Source organism: Trichoderma evansii (assembly GCF_050947405.1).
Source record: "Trichoderma evansii strain SZMC 28006 chromosome Unknown GGI43scaffold_2, whole genome shotgun sequence".
In the NCBI taxonomy this organism is placed as follows: Eukaryota; Fungi; Ascomycota; class Sordariomycetes; order Hypocreales; family Hypocreaceae; genus Trichoderma; species Trichoderma evansii.
The window spans coordinates 2617322-2638480 of NW_028145204.1; the positions used below are offsets into that span (position 1 = coordinate 2617322).

The 21159-nt window shown below is 49.8% G+C and overlaps 5 protein-coding genes across 5 annotated transcripts; 3 read left to right on the plus strand and 2 right to left on the minus strand.

Moving 5' to 3' along the window:
- The first annotated feature begins 1926 nt into the window (after positions 1-1926).
- On the plus strand, positions 1927-3325 carry GGI43DRAFT_394534 (uncharacterized protein). Its single transcript, XM_083204772.1, has one exon. The coding sequence runs from the start codon at positions 2468-2470 to the stop codon at positions 2783-2785; it is 318 nt and encodes a 105-aa protein (XP_083065368.1). The 5' UTR covers positions 1927-2467; the 3' UTR covers positions 2786-3325.
- On the minus strand, positions 2820-5541 carry GGI43DRAFT_429729 (uncharacterized protein; the record flags this gene model as incomplete). The annotated part of the gene is made up of 2 exons (XM_083209151.1): positions 2820-5222; positions 5282-5541. The coding sequence occupies 2 exons, from the start codon at positions 5539-5541 to the stop codon at positions 2855-2857; spliced, it is 2628 nt and encodes an 875-aa protein (XP_083065369.1). The 3' UTR covers positions 2820-2854.
- A 1605-nt stretch (positions 5542-7146) lies between these two features.
- GGI43DRAFT_420546 (uncharacterized protein) lies at positions 7147-13077 on the plus strand (the record flags this gene model as incomplete). The annotated part of the gene is made up of 4 exons (XM_083207833.1): positions 7147-7206; positions 7303-7325; positions 7400-12007; positions 12075-13077. The coding sequence occupies 4 exons, from the start codon at positions 7147-7149 to the stop codon at positions 13075-13077; spliced, it is 5694 nt and encodes a 1897-aa protein (XP_083065370.1).
- Positions 13078-13734: 657 nt separating this feature from the next.
- On the minus strand, positions 13735-19599 carry GGI43DRAFT_420547 (uncharacterized protein; the record flags this gene model as incomplete). The annotated part of the gene is made up of 4 exons (XM_083207834.1): positions 13735-14925; positions 14962-16531; positions 17206-17933; positions 18001-19599. 4 exons carry the CDS (start codon positions 19597-19599, stop codon positions 13735-13737), a joined length of 5088 nt encoding a protein of 1695 aa, XP_083065371.1.
- Positions 19600-20105: 506 nt separating this feature from the next.
- On the plus strand, positions 20106-21080 carry GGI43DRAFT_379897 (microtubule-binding protein BIM1; the record flags this gene model as incomplete). Its single annotated transcript, XM_083202905.1, has 4 exons — positions 20106-20119; positions 20191-20262; positions 20349-20461; positions 20545-21080. 4 exons carry the CDS (start codon positions 20106-20108, stop codon positions 21078-21080), a joined length of 735 nt encoding a protein of 244 aa, XP_083065372.1.
- Positions 21081-21159: the final 79 nt, after the last annotated feature.

The window sequence follows — 21159 nt, forward strand, 5'->3', positions numbered from 1 at the left end:
AGAGGCCTTCCGTGGGCTCTCTGCAGGGAGGTTCTCGATCTATAGCGGCGCATTTGCTGTAACAATAAGGACGAGAATCACGTCCCAAAATGATACAACCGAAATAAAACACGCATCCCCGGTGGTATGGACCCCACGGAGGCGCATCGTCTTAGTGCTGCTGCTGCGCTACTGCAAGCTCTGCTTGCCAATAGCACTCGATCTAAGCATATGCGCGAATGGGCTGTATGGTCAAGCCGGGATAGGATGATTACTTGCTGCGAGGTACCCACCTGGTAATAATAGTGCCTGGGTACCCAGTAGTGCCTGGATGATATCTACCTTTCTGCTCTTCATCGTCCTTCTACTTGTGGCTATCTGACGAAGCAGTGCCATTTACTCATCCTCACTTACAGGGTGCTGTATGAACCAGGTCGGCTTCGAGCTTGACACTCAGCATGGCACACGTGCACGGAGGGTCACATCTGCCTCACGTTTTCAGCGCGTGCGAGATGATAAAGACACTACACCGAAACATCCATGACCCAGAAGGTAGCATTCGATACTACTCTTGGCAAGTGAACCCTTTCTGTAACCTCCGAGGCCAACAGGATCTTCAGAAATCGGCTCCCATACGCAAACGTGGCGTCGTCTAGCTTGGGAAAATCCGGGACTTGACACCTGCATCGCTCAGCGCGCAGCCCCTCTTCAGGTCACGATGCTCACACCGTACGAACTTTATACACGTATGCTTCGTATGTAGGCGACTGCCGGCCCTGAGCTGAGACATATCTGTCTTTGCTTGTCCTACATGGTCTCATTTTTGTGCCCGCCGCAAAGCAGCGCTTCCAGCTTCATGTCGATATGGGTATAGTACATGTAAGCTGTATGTCTTGCTCGTGCCCATAGCTCCAAGCATCCACCAAATAGTGCCGCTTCGCTAGCAGGCATGCGACTTGACGTCGCGGGATCAATTGTTTGATCAGCGCGCATGGATCTGGCCTCTTTGGATCTCCCACAGCCCGCTTCGGCCACTCAGAGGGCTGAAGCCACTCCGTAGGTGCATTAATCCACTCACACCCCGGCTCTTGTGGGGAGACTGAGGTGCGGCATCGTCTTGCTGCGAGCATGGCCAAGTGGTGCTATAGGCAGAATAAGCGAGGCCACAAGAGGGATATATATATCACAAAGAGGAAATATAATACCAGGAAGAGGGGTGTGAAGCCGTAGATGGAATTGTGCCGAGATCGCCAAAGGATTTACACGTAGAGATGTCCAAAAGCAGGTATGTCGGTTGCAACATATGGATATTCTCCTACCAAAGCCTTACAGCTCTATGCACGTGGACGCCAGAGTCTAGCTAGGATTTATAAGCCGAGGACCATCATGGAGCAGCTAATACCTAGGCTTGTGAACAGGAGAATAGTACTACCTGGTAGAACCTTTGATCGGATCCCCTTGCTTAGGCTACAATACATGCCGTTGGTTGAAGTTCCAGCTCCTCGGCGATTATACGCACTCGCTCGCAGCACGCAAATACTAGCCCCAAACAGCCAATTAGCTCGATGCTTACCGGTGCTAATGCACTCCTAGTGTTATTACTCCACAGACACTTCTAAATCTCTCGTCAAATCTCGTCAAATCTCTTATCCATTTTGCGATTTTATATCATTCTATTATTACGTCTAGGCACGCTCGGCCTACCTATCTGGGTAACTACATGTACTTACTACCTAGTAGTATCTAAAGGGGCTACAACAGCCGTACGATATCAGATACATGTACAATTAATGTGCTTGGACGTGCCGATACCACACCACTTTCTAAAACCCAAAAACGTTCGAGGCCGCGCAAACCTCCTTCGTAAAACAAACCCAAGATACAAATTTCCCAATAAATGACCAAAACTAATAACACTCCATACTACTAATAATAAACACTAACAACAGACAAAAAACAACTCAATAAGATAGCAAAAACCCCTGCAGAGGTCGCATTTCCACTCCATGATTAGCATCAAGCCCACCCTCAGTTCGAATTGTTGCAGTTTCTCCCCAAGGCGTGTAAGCCAATCGGACATGAACGGCTGACAAAATCATTAACGTCGTATTTCAACATTTCCCCGAATATTGGTCAGATAGAGAGCAGAGCGGGGCCAGCTTTACGGCTGCATGTTCAAGAGCTTGTGACGAGAATGATCCTACTGTCTCCATCTTTAGATGCGTGCATAGACGAACGAATCGGAGATGCCTACAAAGTATTGGTAATACCTTCCAGCATGAGCACAGCTTCAAGCAAGCAAACAGCAAGGTACAATACTGCGTCCGTCTGCCTATTTCGCGCAGAACAAGTCGTCCCGCAAACGCTTTTCTCAGCTCATAGGACTCGGTAATAGTCCGTGCTTGGTGCAGCTCACGCCAAGCTAAAGTCGAGGCTGATCTGATCGATCACAACACATCTTCCTGCCGGCTACTCCCAAAGCCGACCAATGCTTAACATTCCTTTGCCCTTGAGCAGTCATAGCGTCCTCGCTTCATTAATTGGTCTACTTGTCCTCAAAGCTAGGCCTGTCTGCCTGCATGTCTGCAAGTCAACGCCAACAAGCCCAATCAGCTCTCCACCTCGGGAGTGCCGATGCAGCTCCATGGGCCTTATCGACGCTGCCAGGGCACCCCCCCGTCGACACCGGCCGGGGAACCGCTCGTGTAAATCCATAAGAGGCGTAGCTCTATTATTCTTAAGTGTCAATGCACCATCTTCTCGTTATCCTCTTCCACTTTGCGCATCTTCGCGGGGCGGGGGCTGAGATTCTTCCGCTTTAAGCGGGCTCCAGGACCGGGCCACTTTCAGACAGCTCGCTAGTATGCTGACAACATTAACCGTTACGGCTCTCGCCATTGGTCCTGTCGGTGGTGGCTGCAAAATCTTCGAATAGTGTAAGAATGTCAGTATCGCCATAGCCGCCATAGTTCACGGGGTCCATGAAGCTGCTGAGGCTATCCCAAGACTCTGCCAGAGCGGCAACTTGCGGGCTCTCGGTACAGGCCACAGGTTCCAGAGGCTGGCTGGCATCGGCATTCATTTGTGTCTGGGCTATGAAGCTGTTCATTGCTTTAGTGTTGTCTTCTATTGGATATTGAGTAGTCTCTGGCACATCTTCGTCAAGGGTGAGAAACTGGCATAGATTCGTCTCTTCCGGATCCAAGCCTTTGACCTGGTTTGAGTCATTCAAGCTCGTGCCATCGCGCCCTCCGAGCACTTTCAATGCTTCTTCTCTTGCTTTTGGTGACAAACTCTTTGTCTTGCTTTGATAGGACTCCACCAAATCATTCCCATGTGATACCTCGAGCGGAGTATTCAAACTGCCGCCTTGGATTACTGGCTGCTGTTCCACTTTTGCATCTGAAGGTACTGTTATGCTGGGAAATAGCTGCTGCTGTTGGCACTGCATTAAAGATCCAAGAGACTGGCTAAGTTGCGTCTGATCTCCCATATTAAAACTTAATCCTGACATTGGCTGGGAGCAGTTGGGATTATAGGCGTTTGCAAGATCACCCTGATGAATATTAGAAAGGACTCCAATCTTAGGGGAGGGTCGAATAGCTAATTTCATTGTTCTGTCGGCCGGGTTTAAGGGATCAAAATAGGATGGCGGCGTTGAATTCGTATTCAAGTTAACCACCGCAGTAGAACAGCATGTATTTATGCCAAGATCATGATCTTTACCAACAGACGGCTGAGGTAGAAATGCCTGTCTTTTGTATTCATGCCTAGCCCCCCGGGCGGATGTTCCTTTCAAGTTACTTGCCCTGGGAGAACGCCGCTTTTTTTGCAATAGACAGGAAGGTGGTGTTTCCAAAGATGCTTCTGCAGGTAAACTAGGGGCAATTTGTCCAGAAATACTTATGCTTGCTGTTTTTGGAGTAAGAGGCGGGGCTATCCATATCTCTGAAGAAGTATCTGAAGAGTCCATGTCACCAGCAGGCGGGTTTGCAACATCTTCATCCTCCCTCATCTCCTGTAATCTCTTGACCTTTCTCGCCTTTTTGGACTTATTAGTAAGCGCCACATACGTCTTGAGGTTGCCCATGTGGATGTCGATTGTCCTATTGGGCTCTTTATTTTCCCTCCTCTTGTTATTATTATTCCGGGTCAATCTCGCTCTTTGCCGCGCCGCCGTCTGATGTTTCAGATGATGTTTATTCAGCGTGTAAGACAGAGTGTCTTCGTACTTTCGTGACACTGGAAGTTTCCCGTGCATGTTGAAGAAAGCTTTCCGCTTCTCAAACCAAGGTATGTAAGCTGCTCTTACGATTCCGACGTCAGTTAGCTTTTCCAGAGTCGTCACGTTTCGGTCCTCAAAAGGAAACTGTCTTATTTCGGCTTTCAGGCGCTCATCTAGATCAAACTCCATGAGATCAAAAACTTGTTCAAAGCACCAGAGATGCATTGAGCCGGCGCACTTGAGCGGATCGCGCGTCCCACCGGAAGTTTCCACAGGGAACTCGTCAAAAGCCACACGAAGCCATCCAGCAGTGATGGTTCTATTGCCGACTGGACAATTAGCCCAACGACAGATTCGGTCTTCTTGGTCCAACCGGTGGTTGCACTGCGTGGGAGCTTGTTGAACTCGAAAGACGGTGCCTTTTGGGCAGTTATCCACATACTCTCGCAACTGTTCATTGTTGAAGCAGCGGTCACGCAGCCACTGTCCCTTTGGAGTATAGGTGAACAAATGTTGCCCGTTCCAAGTCTTGCTTCCCCAAGCATCACGTGTTTTTGGTGGAGGATATAAAAGATATGGGTCGCATTTGGGGTCTTTTCTTTGTTTCGCAGCTCTATCCATACTAACCTTTGGAACGCTGAAGGAATCTTCGCTTCCTCTTCTTGATTCCTGGTAAATTTCCATCTGCGTATTATCAGGCTGATGCTGGTTATTCATAGCGTAGCTAGCGTTGATCGGGTTAGGATTCAGGGTCGTCAGGGGATAGTTCTGCTGAGACTGTTGGATGACCCAACGGCCATATGGCAGAGAGTTGGAGGCATTGCCATCGTCGAGAGGAGGATATACAGAGAAAGGGTTATCCTGGGCTGATTCTTCGTTAACAACAGGATGTTGTACATTGTATGGAAGCAGCTGCTGATCAAATGGTAAAGTTGGCTGGCTGTGTTGGCTACTCTCCAATTGGAAGAAAGTATTATTCGGAACGAAAGTATTTTGGAATGGATACCCCTTTACTCCTCTATAATACAGTGTTAGCAAATAATGTTGTCGCCATACTTCTCTCGTATCAACACTTACGCTGCCCAATTCGATAAACGATCAAATTCGAGACTGCTACCTCGATGGATTGTAGGGTCGGCACTGCGCGTGTTTACAGTCGATAGAAAGTCTAGTGCTTGTAAATATATCCCTGACTCCGTCTCATCCGACATAAAACTCTGGGATAAGCCTCGACTTGAGTCCAAGTTACTAGAGCTTGCCGTATCAAATATTGCGCTGCCCACCCACGAATTCGCGAAGTCGTCACCGATATCCTGAGGGTCGTATGGCGGCGACATGTTTTTGGTTTGTTCTTCGTTACCACTAAAAATTGATGAAGATTGATATTAATAAATCTCCAGCACAGATGCAAATTAATCGCAGTTGTCGAGTGTTTCGTGGTAGTTATATCCCAATCAAGACGTGCTCATGAATTAGGCAACGCAGGGCATATTTAAATTGCAATACGCGCACGGCATTTGTACAAATATTGAATAAAATAAAAAACTGAACAGTGTAATTCATTGTTCTCGGCTTTTTCAAACCCCATAGTACAGCGCGCGACAAAAGATGAAGGAAACGAGACGATAAAGACTTTGGACAAAGGTGAAACCCCAAAGGGCCCAAAGACCCATGAACTCCGATAAATCAACATTTTCCCGAAGACTGAACATGAACAATTCATCTTTTTGAGAGATTATGAGGCTCTGTGGGCTAAAAGTAGATCTGAAAGCCCTGACGATATGGCGACGCACTGATGGCAGTTCAAATCTCTAGAAGAATTGTGGATAAAGACGAATGCTTGAGAGTGTAAGTAGAGGCAAGCACAGCGCTCTAATAGAAAATTTTGTGAGAGTGCTACGCCGCAATTATTTTAAGACTTCTTTTTGAACCAATTATCTTTGATATGAGAATTGCTTATACAAAGATGCTGCGCTTCGGAGTCTTGTTCTAAACATGCCCTCGACGCCATGTTTGTTGGTCCACTTGTCGCCATTTCGGCGTCGGAACATAATACAATGATGTGATAGCAAAGGATGTATGAAAAATCTTTTATTTGGCTTTTTTCTTCTTTAATATCTCGCAGTTTCTTCTTCCCTGGCAAAGAATGCGATATTTCGCTCATTGTAAGAGTACTTGAATACCCTAAACTCAATAACGGCATTCGCATAACCGGAACAATAAATGAAAGAGAGGAGAATATATGTATTATAAATAGATTATAGACTATGCGACTTATAATTTGTAATATACGAACTGATACCAAATGAGACGAAGCTTGCAAACGTCTCCTAGGATATACATTACATGTATGCTGCTCATTTATTATTTTTTGCGCTACTGTCATTGGACTGTTGGCTGAGGACTTTCCTAGCATGGAAGGTAGATGTACTTGGATAAAGAGCCGTTTACCCTAATATAAACCTCGTATCTACATGTAGAAACCCCGGAATATCGGATCAGGGGAATCCTCCTTACAAAGAGAAAACCCGCATAATAAAATGGAGTACCGGTCTGCTCATCTTCTCTCTCTCATATTCGTCATTACATAAGACTGACCTCGTGTTCGCTGGTCGAGCATTGCCCAGATCGGATTAGTGAGTCCGTGCCCTGGAAACTAATCGCCCAGGGAGCGCTACTCCGTAATGGCAGTCGTTTTAGCCGCTAAAACCTGATGTTTAGAGCGGCAGCCCCTCGTTCTAGCTTCCACCAAGGTTTTAACTGCCTCGCCGTTCTTAGCAGCCGCCGTAGCACCTAAGCCCGCCGATTAGAAACTTCAACCTTGCTGCATCACGAGACTCGCGCTACTCGTGAGTCTGGCATGGCGAAGCGCTCGTCCCTCGCTGTCGTTCAAGCATAAGAGCTTTGCAAACATTCACTATTAGCGCGCGGTTTTGTCGGCCATGGCGGACTACGATCCTGAGCTGCGAGCGAGGCTCCAGGAGCTGGACCGCGAGTTGGAGGTAGGTTGTCTGTTGGGAGCGGTTCTTTGCCAATGTCTCTCTCTGAGCTTCTCCCGCCGTCAATTCGAACGTTTTGGCTAATGACATGACTTGCAGGAGGGCGACATCACCGAGAAGGGGTAAGCAGCGTCTTGCCGACCCGCTGGCAGCAGAAAGCACACCGCAGCATCATGGACTGACGAGAGCATCACAGATATCAGAAGCGGCGGACCGTTTTATTATCGCAGTTTGCTCATCACCCAACAACACCCGCTCCAGCTCCCCCGCAGTCTCGCTCTGGCCTTACTATACACTCCCCCGAGACCTCGACACACCCTTCAAGCGATGGCCGCCGAGCATCCGTAATGACCTCCATGACCTCCGTTAGCGGCGGAGGAGGATATGGAGGCGGTTACGGTGCTGGAGGCGGCTACCACGACCAAAACAGCAATTATGGCGATCATACACAGCGTCCCGACTCGAGCTACGCTGTTCCGCCGAGATCTTCATATGCGCCTTCAGTTGCCTCGCCAGCCAGCCTCTTGCAACCCGGAGGGCTAATTGCCGAGAATTCTATGATGCCGCAACGAGACTCGCTCTTCTTACCTGGCACCAGCAATGACCCTCCCACACGCAGCGGAACCATGGTTTCTGGTGATTACGCCTTCAATCCCGATCAACACGGTGCATATGCAGAGCCATACCATCAGCCAGATGACGGTAGAACCAGAACGCTGCTCGACAACCAAGCGTACTTTTCCGATTTCGCAGGCCAACAGCACTACGAACAGAACCAGATGGGTGACTATGGCGGTCCGAGATACTCTGGTGATGCATTTTCTCCAACCGCAGCCATGGCACCTCCGATGCTCACTGCCAACGATATGCCGCCGCCAGAGATATTAGAATACCAGGCTCCACTTGAGCCAAGAGAGGTGCCATTTGCCATCCATGATCCTCACGATAACAACACGCCAATGTCTTCCTTTGACAACATGGCTGCAGTGCTCCGCCACCGTGCTCGCACTACTGCCAAAAGACCAGCGTACTGGGTCCTTGATAGCAAGGGCAAAGAGATGGCGTCCATCACATGGGATAAACTGGCGTCAAGGGCCGAAAAGGTCGCACAAGTCATTCGAGACAAGAGCCCCCTGTACCGTGGCGATCGTGTAGCTCTTATCTATCGTGATAGCGAAATCATCGACTTCGCCACTGCTTTGTTGGGCTGTTTTATTGCTGGAGTGGTAGCTGTTCCAATCAACGACTTACAAGACTATCAGAGGCTGAACTATATCCTCACTTCTACGCAAGCTCACCTGGCCCTCACGACGGAAAACAATCTCAAAACTTTCCAGAGAGATATTACTACCCAGAAGCTCACCTGGCCCAAGGGGGTCGAATGGTGGAAGACTAATGAGTTTGGTGGTTATCACCCCAAGAAGAAGGAGGACGCGCCGCCTTTAACCGTACCAGACTTGGCCTATATTGAATTCTCTCGTGCTCCAACTGGTGATTTAAGAGGCGTTGTTCTCAGCCACCGGACTATTATGCACCAGATGGCATGTCTGAGTGCTATTATTTCTACCGTCCCTGGCAACGGTCCTGGAGACACATTTAGTTCCTCCTTGAGAGACAAGAATGGAAAGCTTATTGGGGGTGGCGGAGCAAGTAGTGAGATATTGCTATCTTACCTGGATCCTCGCCAGGGAGTTGGTTTGATCCTCAGCGTTTTGCTGACTGTTTACGGCGGCCATACAACTGTCTGGTTCGATAACAAGGCTGTTGAATCCCCCGGTCTATACGCACATTTGATTACCAAATATAGAGCAAGTGTCATGATTGCTGATTACCCTGGATTAAAGCGAGCTGCATACAACTACCAGTCCGATCCGATGACAACACGAAATTTCAAAAAGGGAACGGAGCCGAATTTCCAGTCAGTAAAGCTGTGCTTGATTGATACTCTAACCATCGATAGCGAGTTTCACGAAGTATTGGCGGATAGATGGCTGCGACCCTTGAGGAATCCCCGGGCGCGAGAAGTTGTGGCTCCGATGCTTTGTCTACCGGAGCATGGTGGAATGATCATCAGTGTTCGAGACTGGCTTGGTGGTGAAGAACGGCTGGGAGTTCAACTGATGCTAGATCATGATTCTGGCGTGGAATCCGAAGATGAAAAAGAAGAGGATGAGAAGCCGAAAAACGGATTCACTAGTCTGCTGGGAGGTGGAGCAACCACCAAAAAGGAGCTTGATGAGAAGATGGAGCTGGGAGAGGTCATCCTTGATAGAGAAGCCTTGAAGACCAATGAAGTCGTCGTCATAGCCCATGGCAATGAAGCTCGAAAGAAGACCTCGATGGAATCTACAATGGTCCGGGTGGGCGCTTTCGGATACCCTATTCCGGATGCTACGCTTGCCGTTGTTGACCCTGAAACTGGTCTTCTGGCATCTCCACGCTCGGTTGGTGAAATTTGGGTTGATTCACCGTCTCTCTCTGGAGGATTCTGGGCGCAACCCAAGAACACAGAACTCATTTTCCACGCACGTCCATATAAATTCGAGCCAGGAGAGCCGACACCAACAGCTGTGGAACCGGAATTCTTGCGGACTGGTCTTCTCGGTACTGTAATTGAGGGCAAAATTTACGTGCTGGGCCTTTATGAGGATCGAATCCGGCAAAAGGTCGAGTGGGTTGAGCACGGCGGCGCAGGAATCACTGAGTACAGATATTTCTTTGTTCAACACATCGTGGTAAGCCTTGTCAAAAAAATTCCCAAAATCCACGACTGTTCCGCATTTGACGTTTTCGTCAATGACGAGCACTTGCCTGTTGTGGTTCTGGAGTCGGCCGCTGCGTCAACAGCGCCTCTTACATCGGGAGGTCCTCCGGTACAGCCTGATACAGCTTTATTAGATACGCTGGCGGAGAAATGCATGGAAATTCTTATGCAGGAGCATCATCTTCGGGTTTACTGCGTTATGATCACAGCCCCGAACGCTCTACCACGAGTGGTTAAGAACGGAAGACGAGAGATTGGAAACATGCTATGTCGCCGCGAATTTGATCTTGGAAACCTTCCGTGTGTGCATGTGAAATTTGGTGTCGAGCATGCCGTTCTCAATCTCCCTATCGGAGTTGACCCTATTGGAGGCATCTGGTCTCCAATTTCATCAGAGTCACGAACTCAGATTCTGGCTCCTGCTGATAAGCAGTATTCTGGAATCGATCGTAGAGAAGTCGTCATTGATGACAGGACATCTACGCCTCTCAACAACTTCTCATGCATCTCTGATCTTATTCAGTGGCGAGTCGCTCGTCAGCCAGAAGAACTATCTTACTGCACCATTGATGGTAGGGGTAGAGAAGGCAAGGGAATTACATGGAAAAAATTCGATACCAAAGTGGCTGCTGTGGCCATGTATCTAAAGAACAAAGTCAAAGTACGACCAGGAGATCATTTGGTCCTCATGTATACTCATTCGGAAGATTTTGTGTTTGCAGTACATGCGGGTATCAACCTTGGTGCAGTCATCATCCCAATGGCGCCGCTTGACCAAAATCGTCTCAACGAGGATGTTCCAGCTTTCCTACACCTGATTGCCGATTACAAAGTCAAGGCAGTTTTGGTCAACCAGGATGTAGACCATCTGCTAAAGATTAAGGTAGTCTCCAGTCATATTAAGCAGTCGGCGCAAATTTTGAAAATTTCCATGCCAAACACGTATAACACCTCGAAACCTCCCAAACAGAACAACGGTCTTCGAGAACTTAAACTGACGATAGACCCTGCTTGGATTCGGCCGGGTTATCCCGTCCTTATCTGGACATACTGGACGCCAGACCAGCGGAGAATTGCTGTCCAGCTTGGACATGATACAATCCTGGGCATGTGCAAAGTACAAAAGGAGACATGTCAAATGACAAGCTCGAGGCCTGTCCTTGGCTGCGTTCGAAGCACGACTGGTCTTGGTTTTGTCCATACTTGTTTGATGGGTATTTATGTGGGCACTCCTACCTACCTACTATCTCCTGTCGAGTTTGCCCAAAACCCCATATCTCTCTTTGTTACTCTCTCGAGATATAAGATTAAAGACACATATGCAACTCCGCAGATGCTTGACCACGCCATGTCGATGATGGCTGGTAAAGGTTTTACAATGCACGAGCTTAAGAACATGATGATCTCTGCGGAAGGTCGGCCACGAGTAGATGTTTTCCAAAAAGTGCGGCTCCATTTTGCTCAAGCTGGACTGGACCGAACGGCTATCAATACTGTCTACTCACATGTGCTCAATCCGATGGTTGCGTCGAGATCTTATATGTGCATTGAGCCTATCGAACTCTGGCTTGACACCAAGGCCCTTCGGCGTGGTCTTATTGTTCCCGTGGACCACGAGTCAGATCCCCAAGCTCTCCTCTTGCAAGATTCCGGCATGGTACCAGTATCAACCCAAATCGCCATTGTCAATCCTGAAAGCCGCGCTCACTGTTTCGATGGAGAGTACGGTGAGATTTGGGTTGACTCTGAAGCATGTGTCAAATCATTCTATGGCTCCAAGGACGCATTTGACGTGGAGCGATTCAATGGCCGAACAGTAGATGGTGATCCGAACGTGCGATATGTGCGAACCGGTGACCTTGGCTTCCTTCACAATGTCAATCGACCTATTGGGCCTAACGGTGCCCTTGTAGAAATGCAGGTCCTGTTTGTGCTCGGCAGCATAGGTGAAACCTTTGAAATAAATGGTCTCAGCCATTTCCCCATGGACATTGAATTGTCGGTAGAGCGCTGCCATCGCAACATTGTGCCGAACGGCTGGTAAGTACTTTTGCGTCTCTTGCTTAGTATCTGACCTGCGATTTTGTGACTAACGAATTTGCTACAGCGCTGTATTCCAGGCGGGTGGCTTGGTTGTGGTTTTGGTAGAAGTGAGCCGCAAGTCTTATCTCGCCTCCATGGTGCCCGTCATTGTCAACGCCATTTTGAGCGAACATCAGATCGTTGCCGATATTGTGGCCTTTGTAAATAAGGGCGATTTCCCAAGATCTCGACTGGGAGAGAAGCAACGAGGAAAAATCCTTGCCGGGTGGGTAACACGCAAGATGCGCACCGTGGCACAGTTTGCCATCAGAGACCTTGATGCCAGTGTACTCGAGGGTGAGGCAGCCGATGCCAACAGGGCATCTACGGGAAGTCTTCGTAGCCTAGGTGCTACTCTCCCGCCTGGTGTGAGGAATGTCGGGCAAGCACCGCAGATACTTGAGCAAGAAGAGTTTACGCAGCAAATGGATCATATGGCCCATACAGAGCCGGTTGGATATGCCATGTCAACTCAGGATGACCAGCCGACGCCAACAGCGTATCGTCCGAGTGGTGATTTCGGCCAAGAAAATGCGTCCATGCATGACTACAATCAGCAGCATCCACCAGCGTCGAATAACCAAGGAGGACATGCTTACGATCATTTTGAGCCAACCCAACCACAGCATCACTATGAGCAGGAGCAACATTACGAGCAGGAGCAGCACTACGAGCAAGAGCAGCCCTATCACCAAGAACAACATTATGACCAAGCGCAGCACTATGACCAAGCGCAGCACTATGACCAAGGGCAATACTTTGAGCCCGCGCAACACCATGAACAACAGATAGAGTCAAGGCAAATAGATCAAGACGCACACGCTGTAGAAGCCGAGCCTTCATCTCCCGCCCAAGATGCGCAGACGGCCAGACTGCGGTTGAGTCAAGGGCCACCGCAAATCCGACTGCCCGGTGTCGATGGACGCGAAGGTCTCGACTTCTGGGGCAACAATGAAGAGGAAACAGATTGGACGGCGGATGCCATGATGCATATGAACCTGACTGGAAACTTTAACCAACCGCGGTAAATTTGAAATCATAGATAATCTTGGTCAATCGAGGGTGGCTCCTCATCCCTCTCTTTTTGGTTAAAGGGCGGTTGTTTTTTGTTTCCTTGGTATATTGAAGAAGCATTGGGAAAGAGGATAAACTTTGGAGGAGTTGTTTGGGCTTTTTGTTTATGACGGGCTGTATCTAATCCTTTTACCTCTTTTTTTGTGTACTACTGCCCTGTTCTTAGGTTTTCTCCTTGCGAGGAGGGCCTTTTGGTATTAAGTTTGTTTTATGTATGTCGATAAAAGAAATGCTGGGGCAGAATATCACTTGAACAATTTGTATATCCGGTTTAGTAGATGCATTTTTTTTTTTACTTCTCATGAACTATGTGCAACTGATATATGCTTAGGTTTAAATGTAAAATTGTAAATGAGATGTTGTCTTTCTTCTTGGCATATGCAAACTCTCTTTAAGCAAGTTCTATCTCAGCATATAGTATATAGTAGTAGTAACACGCAAACAGAAAGAAAAAGAAAAATCGTGTAGTACAGTCTATCACACCAATAAAAAACCCCCCACGCCTATCCTAAACAAAACAGGAGAGTAAAAGAAGGACACATACATTAAAAGGAAAAGTAGAACACAGAAAAACAAGCAGCCTCTCTATCTTCCCATTCTATTCCCAATCTTCATCTCCTCGACTTCTCCTTTTCCATCTCCGCCATATACCGCTTTATAATACCCAACGCCTCGGCTTCGACGTCTTGTCCCTTACGCCAGGTATACAGCGCAACATTTAGCTGATCAAGCTGATCCTGCGCCCGGGCAAGTCGCCTTCTCCAGAGCTCAAGCTTCTTGTTCACAGGAGCCATGGTTGGCGATGCCGAGGGTGAAGTGTTTCCAGATCGGCTGCTGGGGCGGTAGAATGATGACAGGCCGGTGGCAGAAGCTGCTGGTACAGAGCCGAGTGACGGCGGCAGAGGGTCAAAGTCAACATCTGAGTTGGACGACGGGCCACGTCCGAATGGTATCGCCTTGGGGCTGAGGTTCCTTGCGCTACGGCGCGGTGGGGGTGGAGGTGGTGGCCTGTTGTTTTCCTCTCTTGATGATTGTTCATTCTGCTGAGACGAGTTTTGGATCTGAGACAGAGGGTGAGCTGGTTGATTCCCGCCTACAGGTCTTCTCGGCAGTGGTGGTGGCAGCTCAGAACCTGAGTTGGCCCCTGAAATCCCCAAACCTATTGATCCCTTTCTGAGGGTGGGTATGGATGGGGCGCTGGCTAGAGCAGCAGGTTTGGCTGGACGAGGCGGCGGCGGCGGTTTGCGAGCGAGCAAATCTGCGGCGCTGGCTGACGGGCCTGGTCTTGATGATTTGACTTGCTCTAGAGCTGCGGCGTCATCTAAGTTCACCTCCTCAGGCTCATCGGAAAAGTCTATGAGTGTGCCCATTACTGGTCCTGGTGGAGGAGCCCTTACAGCGTGTACTGGCCCTGGTGACGAGTTTTGTCGCACTGCTTGTCTACCATTTGGAGTGGTATTGTTCAAGGTCAAGCCAGACATTGTTCGTCGAGTCATATCAAAAGACGGCTCAAAGTACCCTGCAGCTTCAGGAGTCGTGACATCTCGAATAAAGACTGCCAGAATCCGGCCCGGGTAAGCTAGTGCCAGGTCTGTGTACACTTCTAAATCAGCCTCTCCGCTATCTCCAACTAGGAGGAACTTGCGTTGAGGAAAGTCTCGTAGCAGGCGGACCAGCGTATTCTTCTTTCGCTCGGCTACAGGCTCAAAGATGCCCTGCAACATGCCTGAATACTGCTTTAAATGTAGAGAATCCATCGGCAGGCCAGATATCTTGAAGAACGTCGCCAGCATGGGGAATAGCTGCCACGGGCTGTTTGAGCAGTAGTGTATACTTACACCGAGGCCTTGCAATTTCCCGTACCATTCTTTGACTCCTTCAATTGTGAGATCGCCCAGCTCCCGTACAAAGGTATTTCTGAAAATCTCCTTTGCGCCGGCTGAAATATTTGACATTTTAACGGTGTCATCTATATCGCTGATCAGGCTGACGCCATTGGGCTCGATATACTTGACTTCTTGCGTCGTCGAGAGCCCTTCGTTTACGAGCACCTTGATATGAGTAGGAACAAATTCCAGGGCCGCACGAATGGCAAAATGGCCAGAATCGTCGGTGAGAACGTTCCGCGACTGGGATGTTGACTCATTGTAGAAAAAGATTGTGATCGGGAGAGATACTGCGGGATTGGTCAAGAATGGCGCTATCCTGGCCATCAAGTTGGCGTTTGCCGTTTCTAGTTCAGCTTCTGTGAGCTCAGTGGCCAGCGCCGAGTTTTGCCTAGTCGGAGGTCTGGGGTTTCCAGAGAAAGAATCGGGCGTTCGACTATCTCTTCGAGGCGGTGGCCTAGGTGGAGGAGGGTATACAGTTCCACTCAAGCCAGTGTCCTCGCGGGGTGGTTCACTATAAGCGCCAATGTTTGCCATTCGCTTCTCTTCTCGGCCCTGCTGTTCGATCCTGGCAGCTTCCTGGGCAATCTTCTCCTGCTCTCTCCATTCGTCATGAGGAGTAGGGGGCGTAGATCCTTGGGCCTGGTCTGCTTGGTCTCTGGGCACGGGGATTCCGCTAAGTTGTCGCGCAAGGCCGATCAAGATGCGGTTTCGCCGATTCATTGGGCCAGAATGGGGCGAATAGACCCAGCCTCGGACGTCAACATCCACGATTGCTCTCTCGTCCTGGTGCCTCTCCCACTCTGACCGCCAGTAGTCCTCATCCTGCAGGTTGCCGTTTTCCGATTCGTACGCCGCAGGCTGGTTCCATTCCTTCTTCGTGTGTTGTTTCGCGTAGCACGGGAACATCATCATCTGCTGGGAGTTGATTTCCGATGTTATGGCCACCCCCGGGAATGCTCCCGGAATATGCATGCTGCCGGGCCCATCGAATTCGCCATCTAGGCCCCGCGCTTTGGACTGAGCATACGTCTCTCGAATCTCTGTGACGGCAATCTGACCAGTCCGATATATGTTTCCAGCCACAGCTCCAGCCATTTGAGCAAACTTCTTCCGCCGATAGCCCCTCTCGCCCCTCTCGGCACCATCTCCAGAATCATTCATCCGGGGCGCATAGCCCATGTCCCCCGGCAGTGGCATCTTGGCCTGTCTAAGTGATGATGCTGCCGGTCGCCCTGTCACATGTTTGATCGGCCGCCGTCCCGATTGTCCCAGCAGCCGCTGGCTCTGCCGAGCGACGAGGTCAACGACCCGAGTCTTGGTGCGTCGTCTACTTTGTCGGCCGAGGATATACTGATAGATACGGCTTTGGATGCGGTGCTTGATCCTCGGAAAAGTATTGAGATGGAAATTGAAGAGCCGCTCGCGATAACGATCTCGAACAGTTGGCGGCAGAAGATATCGAAGGAAGCTCTGGCTGTGGCGACGGTGCGTGCGAGTTCGCCCAAGGCCAAACGGTATCCTGAAGGGAGACAGCTTTGCTACCAGGGTTCTTTTTAGTGACTAATCAGAAAGGACAAGGGCTCGCGAATTCGAGCCGCTTTTATATATAAACGAGTATATCTCCAGCGGCAAGGCTAATACGAATCTCGGGCTCAGCGTCAAGCTTCTCTCAGGCGAGCCAGTCTTCTGACAGCTGTCCGTCGACTACTTGGAGTTAGCACATGCGGCGAGCGCCTGACATGCGCTTCGCTTCAAGTCGCAGTTGATGCCATTTGTTGCAGGCAGCCAATGAGTTTTGCGCTGGACCTCGTGATCGCTGCCTTTGGTTCATGACAAGAGTGAAGCTAGCCGTTGGGAAGTGATCTAGTGTCGATAAGCGCATTATGTCATCACAACGGCACGCGCCAACGTTGGACATACAAAACGTGGGCCATCAGCTGCAAAGGCCAACTTCAACTTATACCAACGTGCACATATCAACGGTTTCTATTGCACAGTAACACAATTTTATATTTTACCAACGTGCACCAAGTAACGATTTCTATCGAACAGTAACAGCATCTTCAACTTGTACAAACGTGCACCAAGTAACGGTTTCTATTGAGTAACAGCAACACTTTCAGGAATGAAGTGATAGTAGATAACAAAAATACACATTATTTACAGATCAACTGGCTCTATCCACCTGTTCACCTTTTTCCCCTTGGCTTCTTCGTCTGGACCTTTGCCTTGCCCTTGGCCGGAGCAGCCTTCTTCTTGTGAGTCTTGCCTACGGCATTCTTGGCGTCTGTCTTGCTCTTCTTCCACTCCTTTCCTTCGGCGCGCTGCATCTTCAGATCCATCCGCTTCTTGTCCTTGTTGCTCAGCTTAGTTGAGCCCACCTTCTTCTTTGCGCTGCGTGGGCCGTTCAGTTCGTCCTTTCCAGCCTGCTTGGCATTGTTCTTGTCCTGCTGAGTCTCGAACCATGTTCGCTTTGGCCGTGCTTTAATCTCATCTTCGTGCTTGATGATGTTCTCGCTCTTCTTGATCTGCATCTCAACTTGGGCGAGCTGCCTCTCTTCCTTCTCCTCCTTCTCAATCTCTTCAATTTCGTCGTCCATCTCGTCAATCTCAGCTTGCCATTTGTCGGCGTCCTTCGCTTCGATGACACGGCTGATAATCTTGGAACCCTGTGCCTTGCCGGCCTTGACAGCTGCCTTGACAACCTTGCGGTCGGGCTCAGCAGCAAGAGTCACTGATGTACCGTTACGTCCAGCACGGGCTGTTCGACCCACTCTGTGAACGTAAATCTCTACAGACTGGGGGGCCTCGTAGTTGATGACGGTGTCAACACCCTTGATATCCAGACCACGAGAAGCCAAATCTGTAGCCAATAGATAGGAAACCTTGCCGTCTCGGAAGTTTTCGACGCTGGCAATACGCTGTTAAGTGTGAATGTTAGCGGGCTATTAGATTAGATAATATTAGATAGATTCAAGACCGGCTTACCTGTGTCTGGTTCATGCTACCGTGGAGCTCCGCACAAGAGAAACCCAGGAGGCCAAAGATGATTCGGGCTCTATGAGCATCCTTCTTTTGGCGGAAGAAGATGATGACTCTTTCGGTGTAAAAGTTCTTGCAGATATGTACCAGGTAACCCATGCGCTTCTCTTCGCGGCCCGGGCGAAGTCTCACAAACTCCTGAGTCAAAGTACCGGCGGTTTTCTTTTGTGAATCGACCATTACTCTCACGGGCTTGTTCAGTCCAACCTTGATAAGACGGTCGACGGTGGAAGTCATGGTAGCGGAGAAGAGCATCGTTTGGCGTGACTTGGGCAGCGTAGTAAGAATTTCATTGAGTTCGTCAGCGAAACCATCTTCAAGCATTCGATCGGCCTCATCGAGCACCAGAATCTCTACAGTATCGACGGAGAAACTAGCCGAGTTCCTCATGTGATCAATGAATCGACCTGGGGTCGCAATGATGACATCTGGTCTTAGTCGAAGTTCTGACTCCTGAGCTTTGAGACTGAGACCACCAACAGCCAGGGTGAATTTGATGTCTGTGTGTGCTGCTAGTTTTGTGGCTACGGCGTGACACTGAATTGCCAGCTCACGAGTAGGAGTAAGGATCACAACACGAGTGGTAGGGATCTTCTTGGGTCGATAGAGTAGACGCTCTAGGATGGGAAGCACGAAAGCTGCAGTCTTTCCGGAACCCGTAACTGCGCCACCGACGAGATCCTTGCCCATGAGGGCGATGGGAATTGTCTTGGCTTGGATAGGCGTTGGTTTAGAAAAGCCGACGGCAGTGATACCACGCATAATGGGCCTCGACAAAGACATGACTTGGAAGGATGAAGCGTCCACCTTCTTTCCAGATTTGTCCTTTTCTTCGGGGGCGAAGAAAGCATCTCGCTTGGCTTTCTCTTCGAGATCTTCCTCGTCATCATCGCCGTCGTCGGACATATCGTCGGGGTGGTTGACAGGTGTAGCTACAGAGTCGTTATCTGAAGCTGCGTCATCGTCGTCGTCGTCGTCGTTGTCGCCATCTTCTTCATCAGAGCCCTTGGCTTCAGCGTCCTCGTCTGACTCTTCGGCATCCTCGTCGACATTCATGCCAAATGCATCATCTGCCAGCACTCCGTCTTCGTCGTCGTCCATGTCGATGTCAGCGCCACCATTTGCAGCCTCTTCATCATCACCTTCTGCGGCATCGGCCTCCTTGCCGCCCTTCTTCTTCTCCCTTCGTCTTCTAATAATCTCATCCAAATCAACACCGACCTTTTCAACTGCCATTCCCTGCTTTGCGCTTTCGAATCCCCATCCCTCAAACTCGTCGCCGCCGAATTGGCCAGCGTCATCTAGCATGAATTCGAAATCAGAATCCATTGCACCATCATTCTCCTCCTTCTGGCCCCATTGGCCTTCGTTTTCTTCAGGCTGAGGCTCTTCATCCTTGTTCTTCTTGGCTGACTTCTTATTCGTCTTTGCCTTCTTCTTGGGAGGCTCAGCAGCAACCAGTTCTTCCTGGGCTGCTTCTTCGTCGTTATCCGAGAGAGTATGGATAAAATCGTCCTCAATTGCCCTCTTCTGTGACGGCGCCATCTTGAAAATTACTCGCAATGTGTTTGCGACAAGAAACTTGCAATTCTAGCGGGGCCGCAAGCAAAAATTCGAGGCAGTGACTTTTTTTGCGCCCAGATGTTTTTTCTGCCGGTTTTGAAAATTTTGGCGGTGAGACAGCTCCCCAGTACCAAGCCGCCACAAGAGAGACCAGTAATAATTACGGCAGATTAGCGGCTATCTCTCCCTAACTGTTTCTCCGAGCAACCCCGCTGATTGGACGGCGCCGTCAAAATACAGGCCTGTAAACGAAGCCTTGACATTACAACACGCGAACGAATAGCTGAATAAATTTCTCCTGTCATCTCATTTCGCTGCCCTGCGCCACGACACCGGCTCTGCAGTCCCTTTTCTACGCGATACCCGGCATCTTCACTCTACCCTTTTTTTTTTTTATATTTTCTCTTTCAGCGCCTGCATCTGCACAGCGAGAGCTATTCGACCAGCCGCCTTTGCTTTCTGTTGTGTACCATCTATAGCCTGACAAAATGGGTGAATCCAGGTACGCTGCAATCTCCCTACACCACGTCTCGCAGGACCCGATGGAGGACCACGGCTAACCGCAGACAACAGACAAGACCTTCTCAATTGGCTGAACAGCCTCCTGCAGCTCAACATCACCAAGGTTGAGCAATGCGGTACTGGGTGAGTGTTATTGTTTTGGCACCCCGCCTGACGGACGAACGACCCCGCTACGATACAAACAAGTCTGACACGAAGCTTCTCTGCAGCGCCGCGCTCTGCCAGGTCTTTGACAGCATATTCATGGATGTGCCCATGTCCAAGGTCAAGTTCGACGCCAAAGGCGACTATGCTTACATTCAGAACTTCAAGGTTTTGCAGAGTATGTGTGCCCTCGCCCAAACCCCCTTGATGGGCGGACCCCTTTTTACGCAGACCATATCCTGACGGCCCACATCAATATAGACACCTTCCTCAAGCACCAGGTCGATAAGCCCATTCCCGTCGAATCGCTGGTGAAATGCAAGATGCAGGATAACCTGGAGTTTTTGCAATGGACGAAGAAGTTCTGGGACCTCAACTTCCCCGATCACGACTACGACGCGGTTGCACGAAGAAAGGGCGGTGGCATGCCGGCCGCGGCTCCAGCGCCTAGGGCTGCTGCAGTTAGCTCAAGCGCCGCCCGACGAGGCGGCACGACCCCCAGCACCGGCCCTCGCTTGGCCGCCAAGTCGGGCCCCAGCCCTGCCACCGCTGCTCTGCAGGCAGAGAATGCGACTCTGAAGGAGACTGTCACTGGTCTGGAGCGCGAGCGAGATTTCTACTTTAGCAAGCTCCGTGATATTGAGCTGCTCATTCAGCAGGCCGTTGAGGATGATCCCGAGCTTGAGAAGCAGGAGGATGGCTTGGTCAAGCACATCCAGTCCATCCTGTACTCGACCGAGGAGGGCTTCGAGATTCCCGCTGAGGGCGAGGGTCTGGATGACCAGGAGACTTTTTAAACGGGGCTGTTTCTTTGTCAGAGTGTAGGATTTGCTGCGTAGAAAAGGGGCGAGAAGGTAGGGAGATGGAGTGCGGTGG

Coding starts and splice junctions, on each gene's coding strand:
- GGI43DRAFT_394534 (XM_083204772.1), top strand. CDS start 2,468: ATGCTTAACATTCCTTTGCCCTTGAGCAGTCATAGCGTCCTCGCTTCA.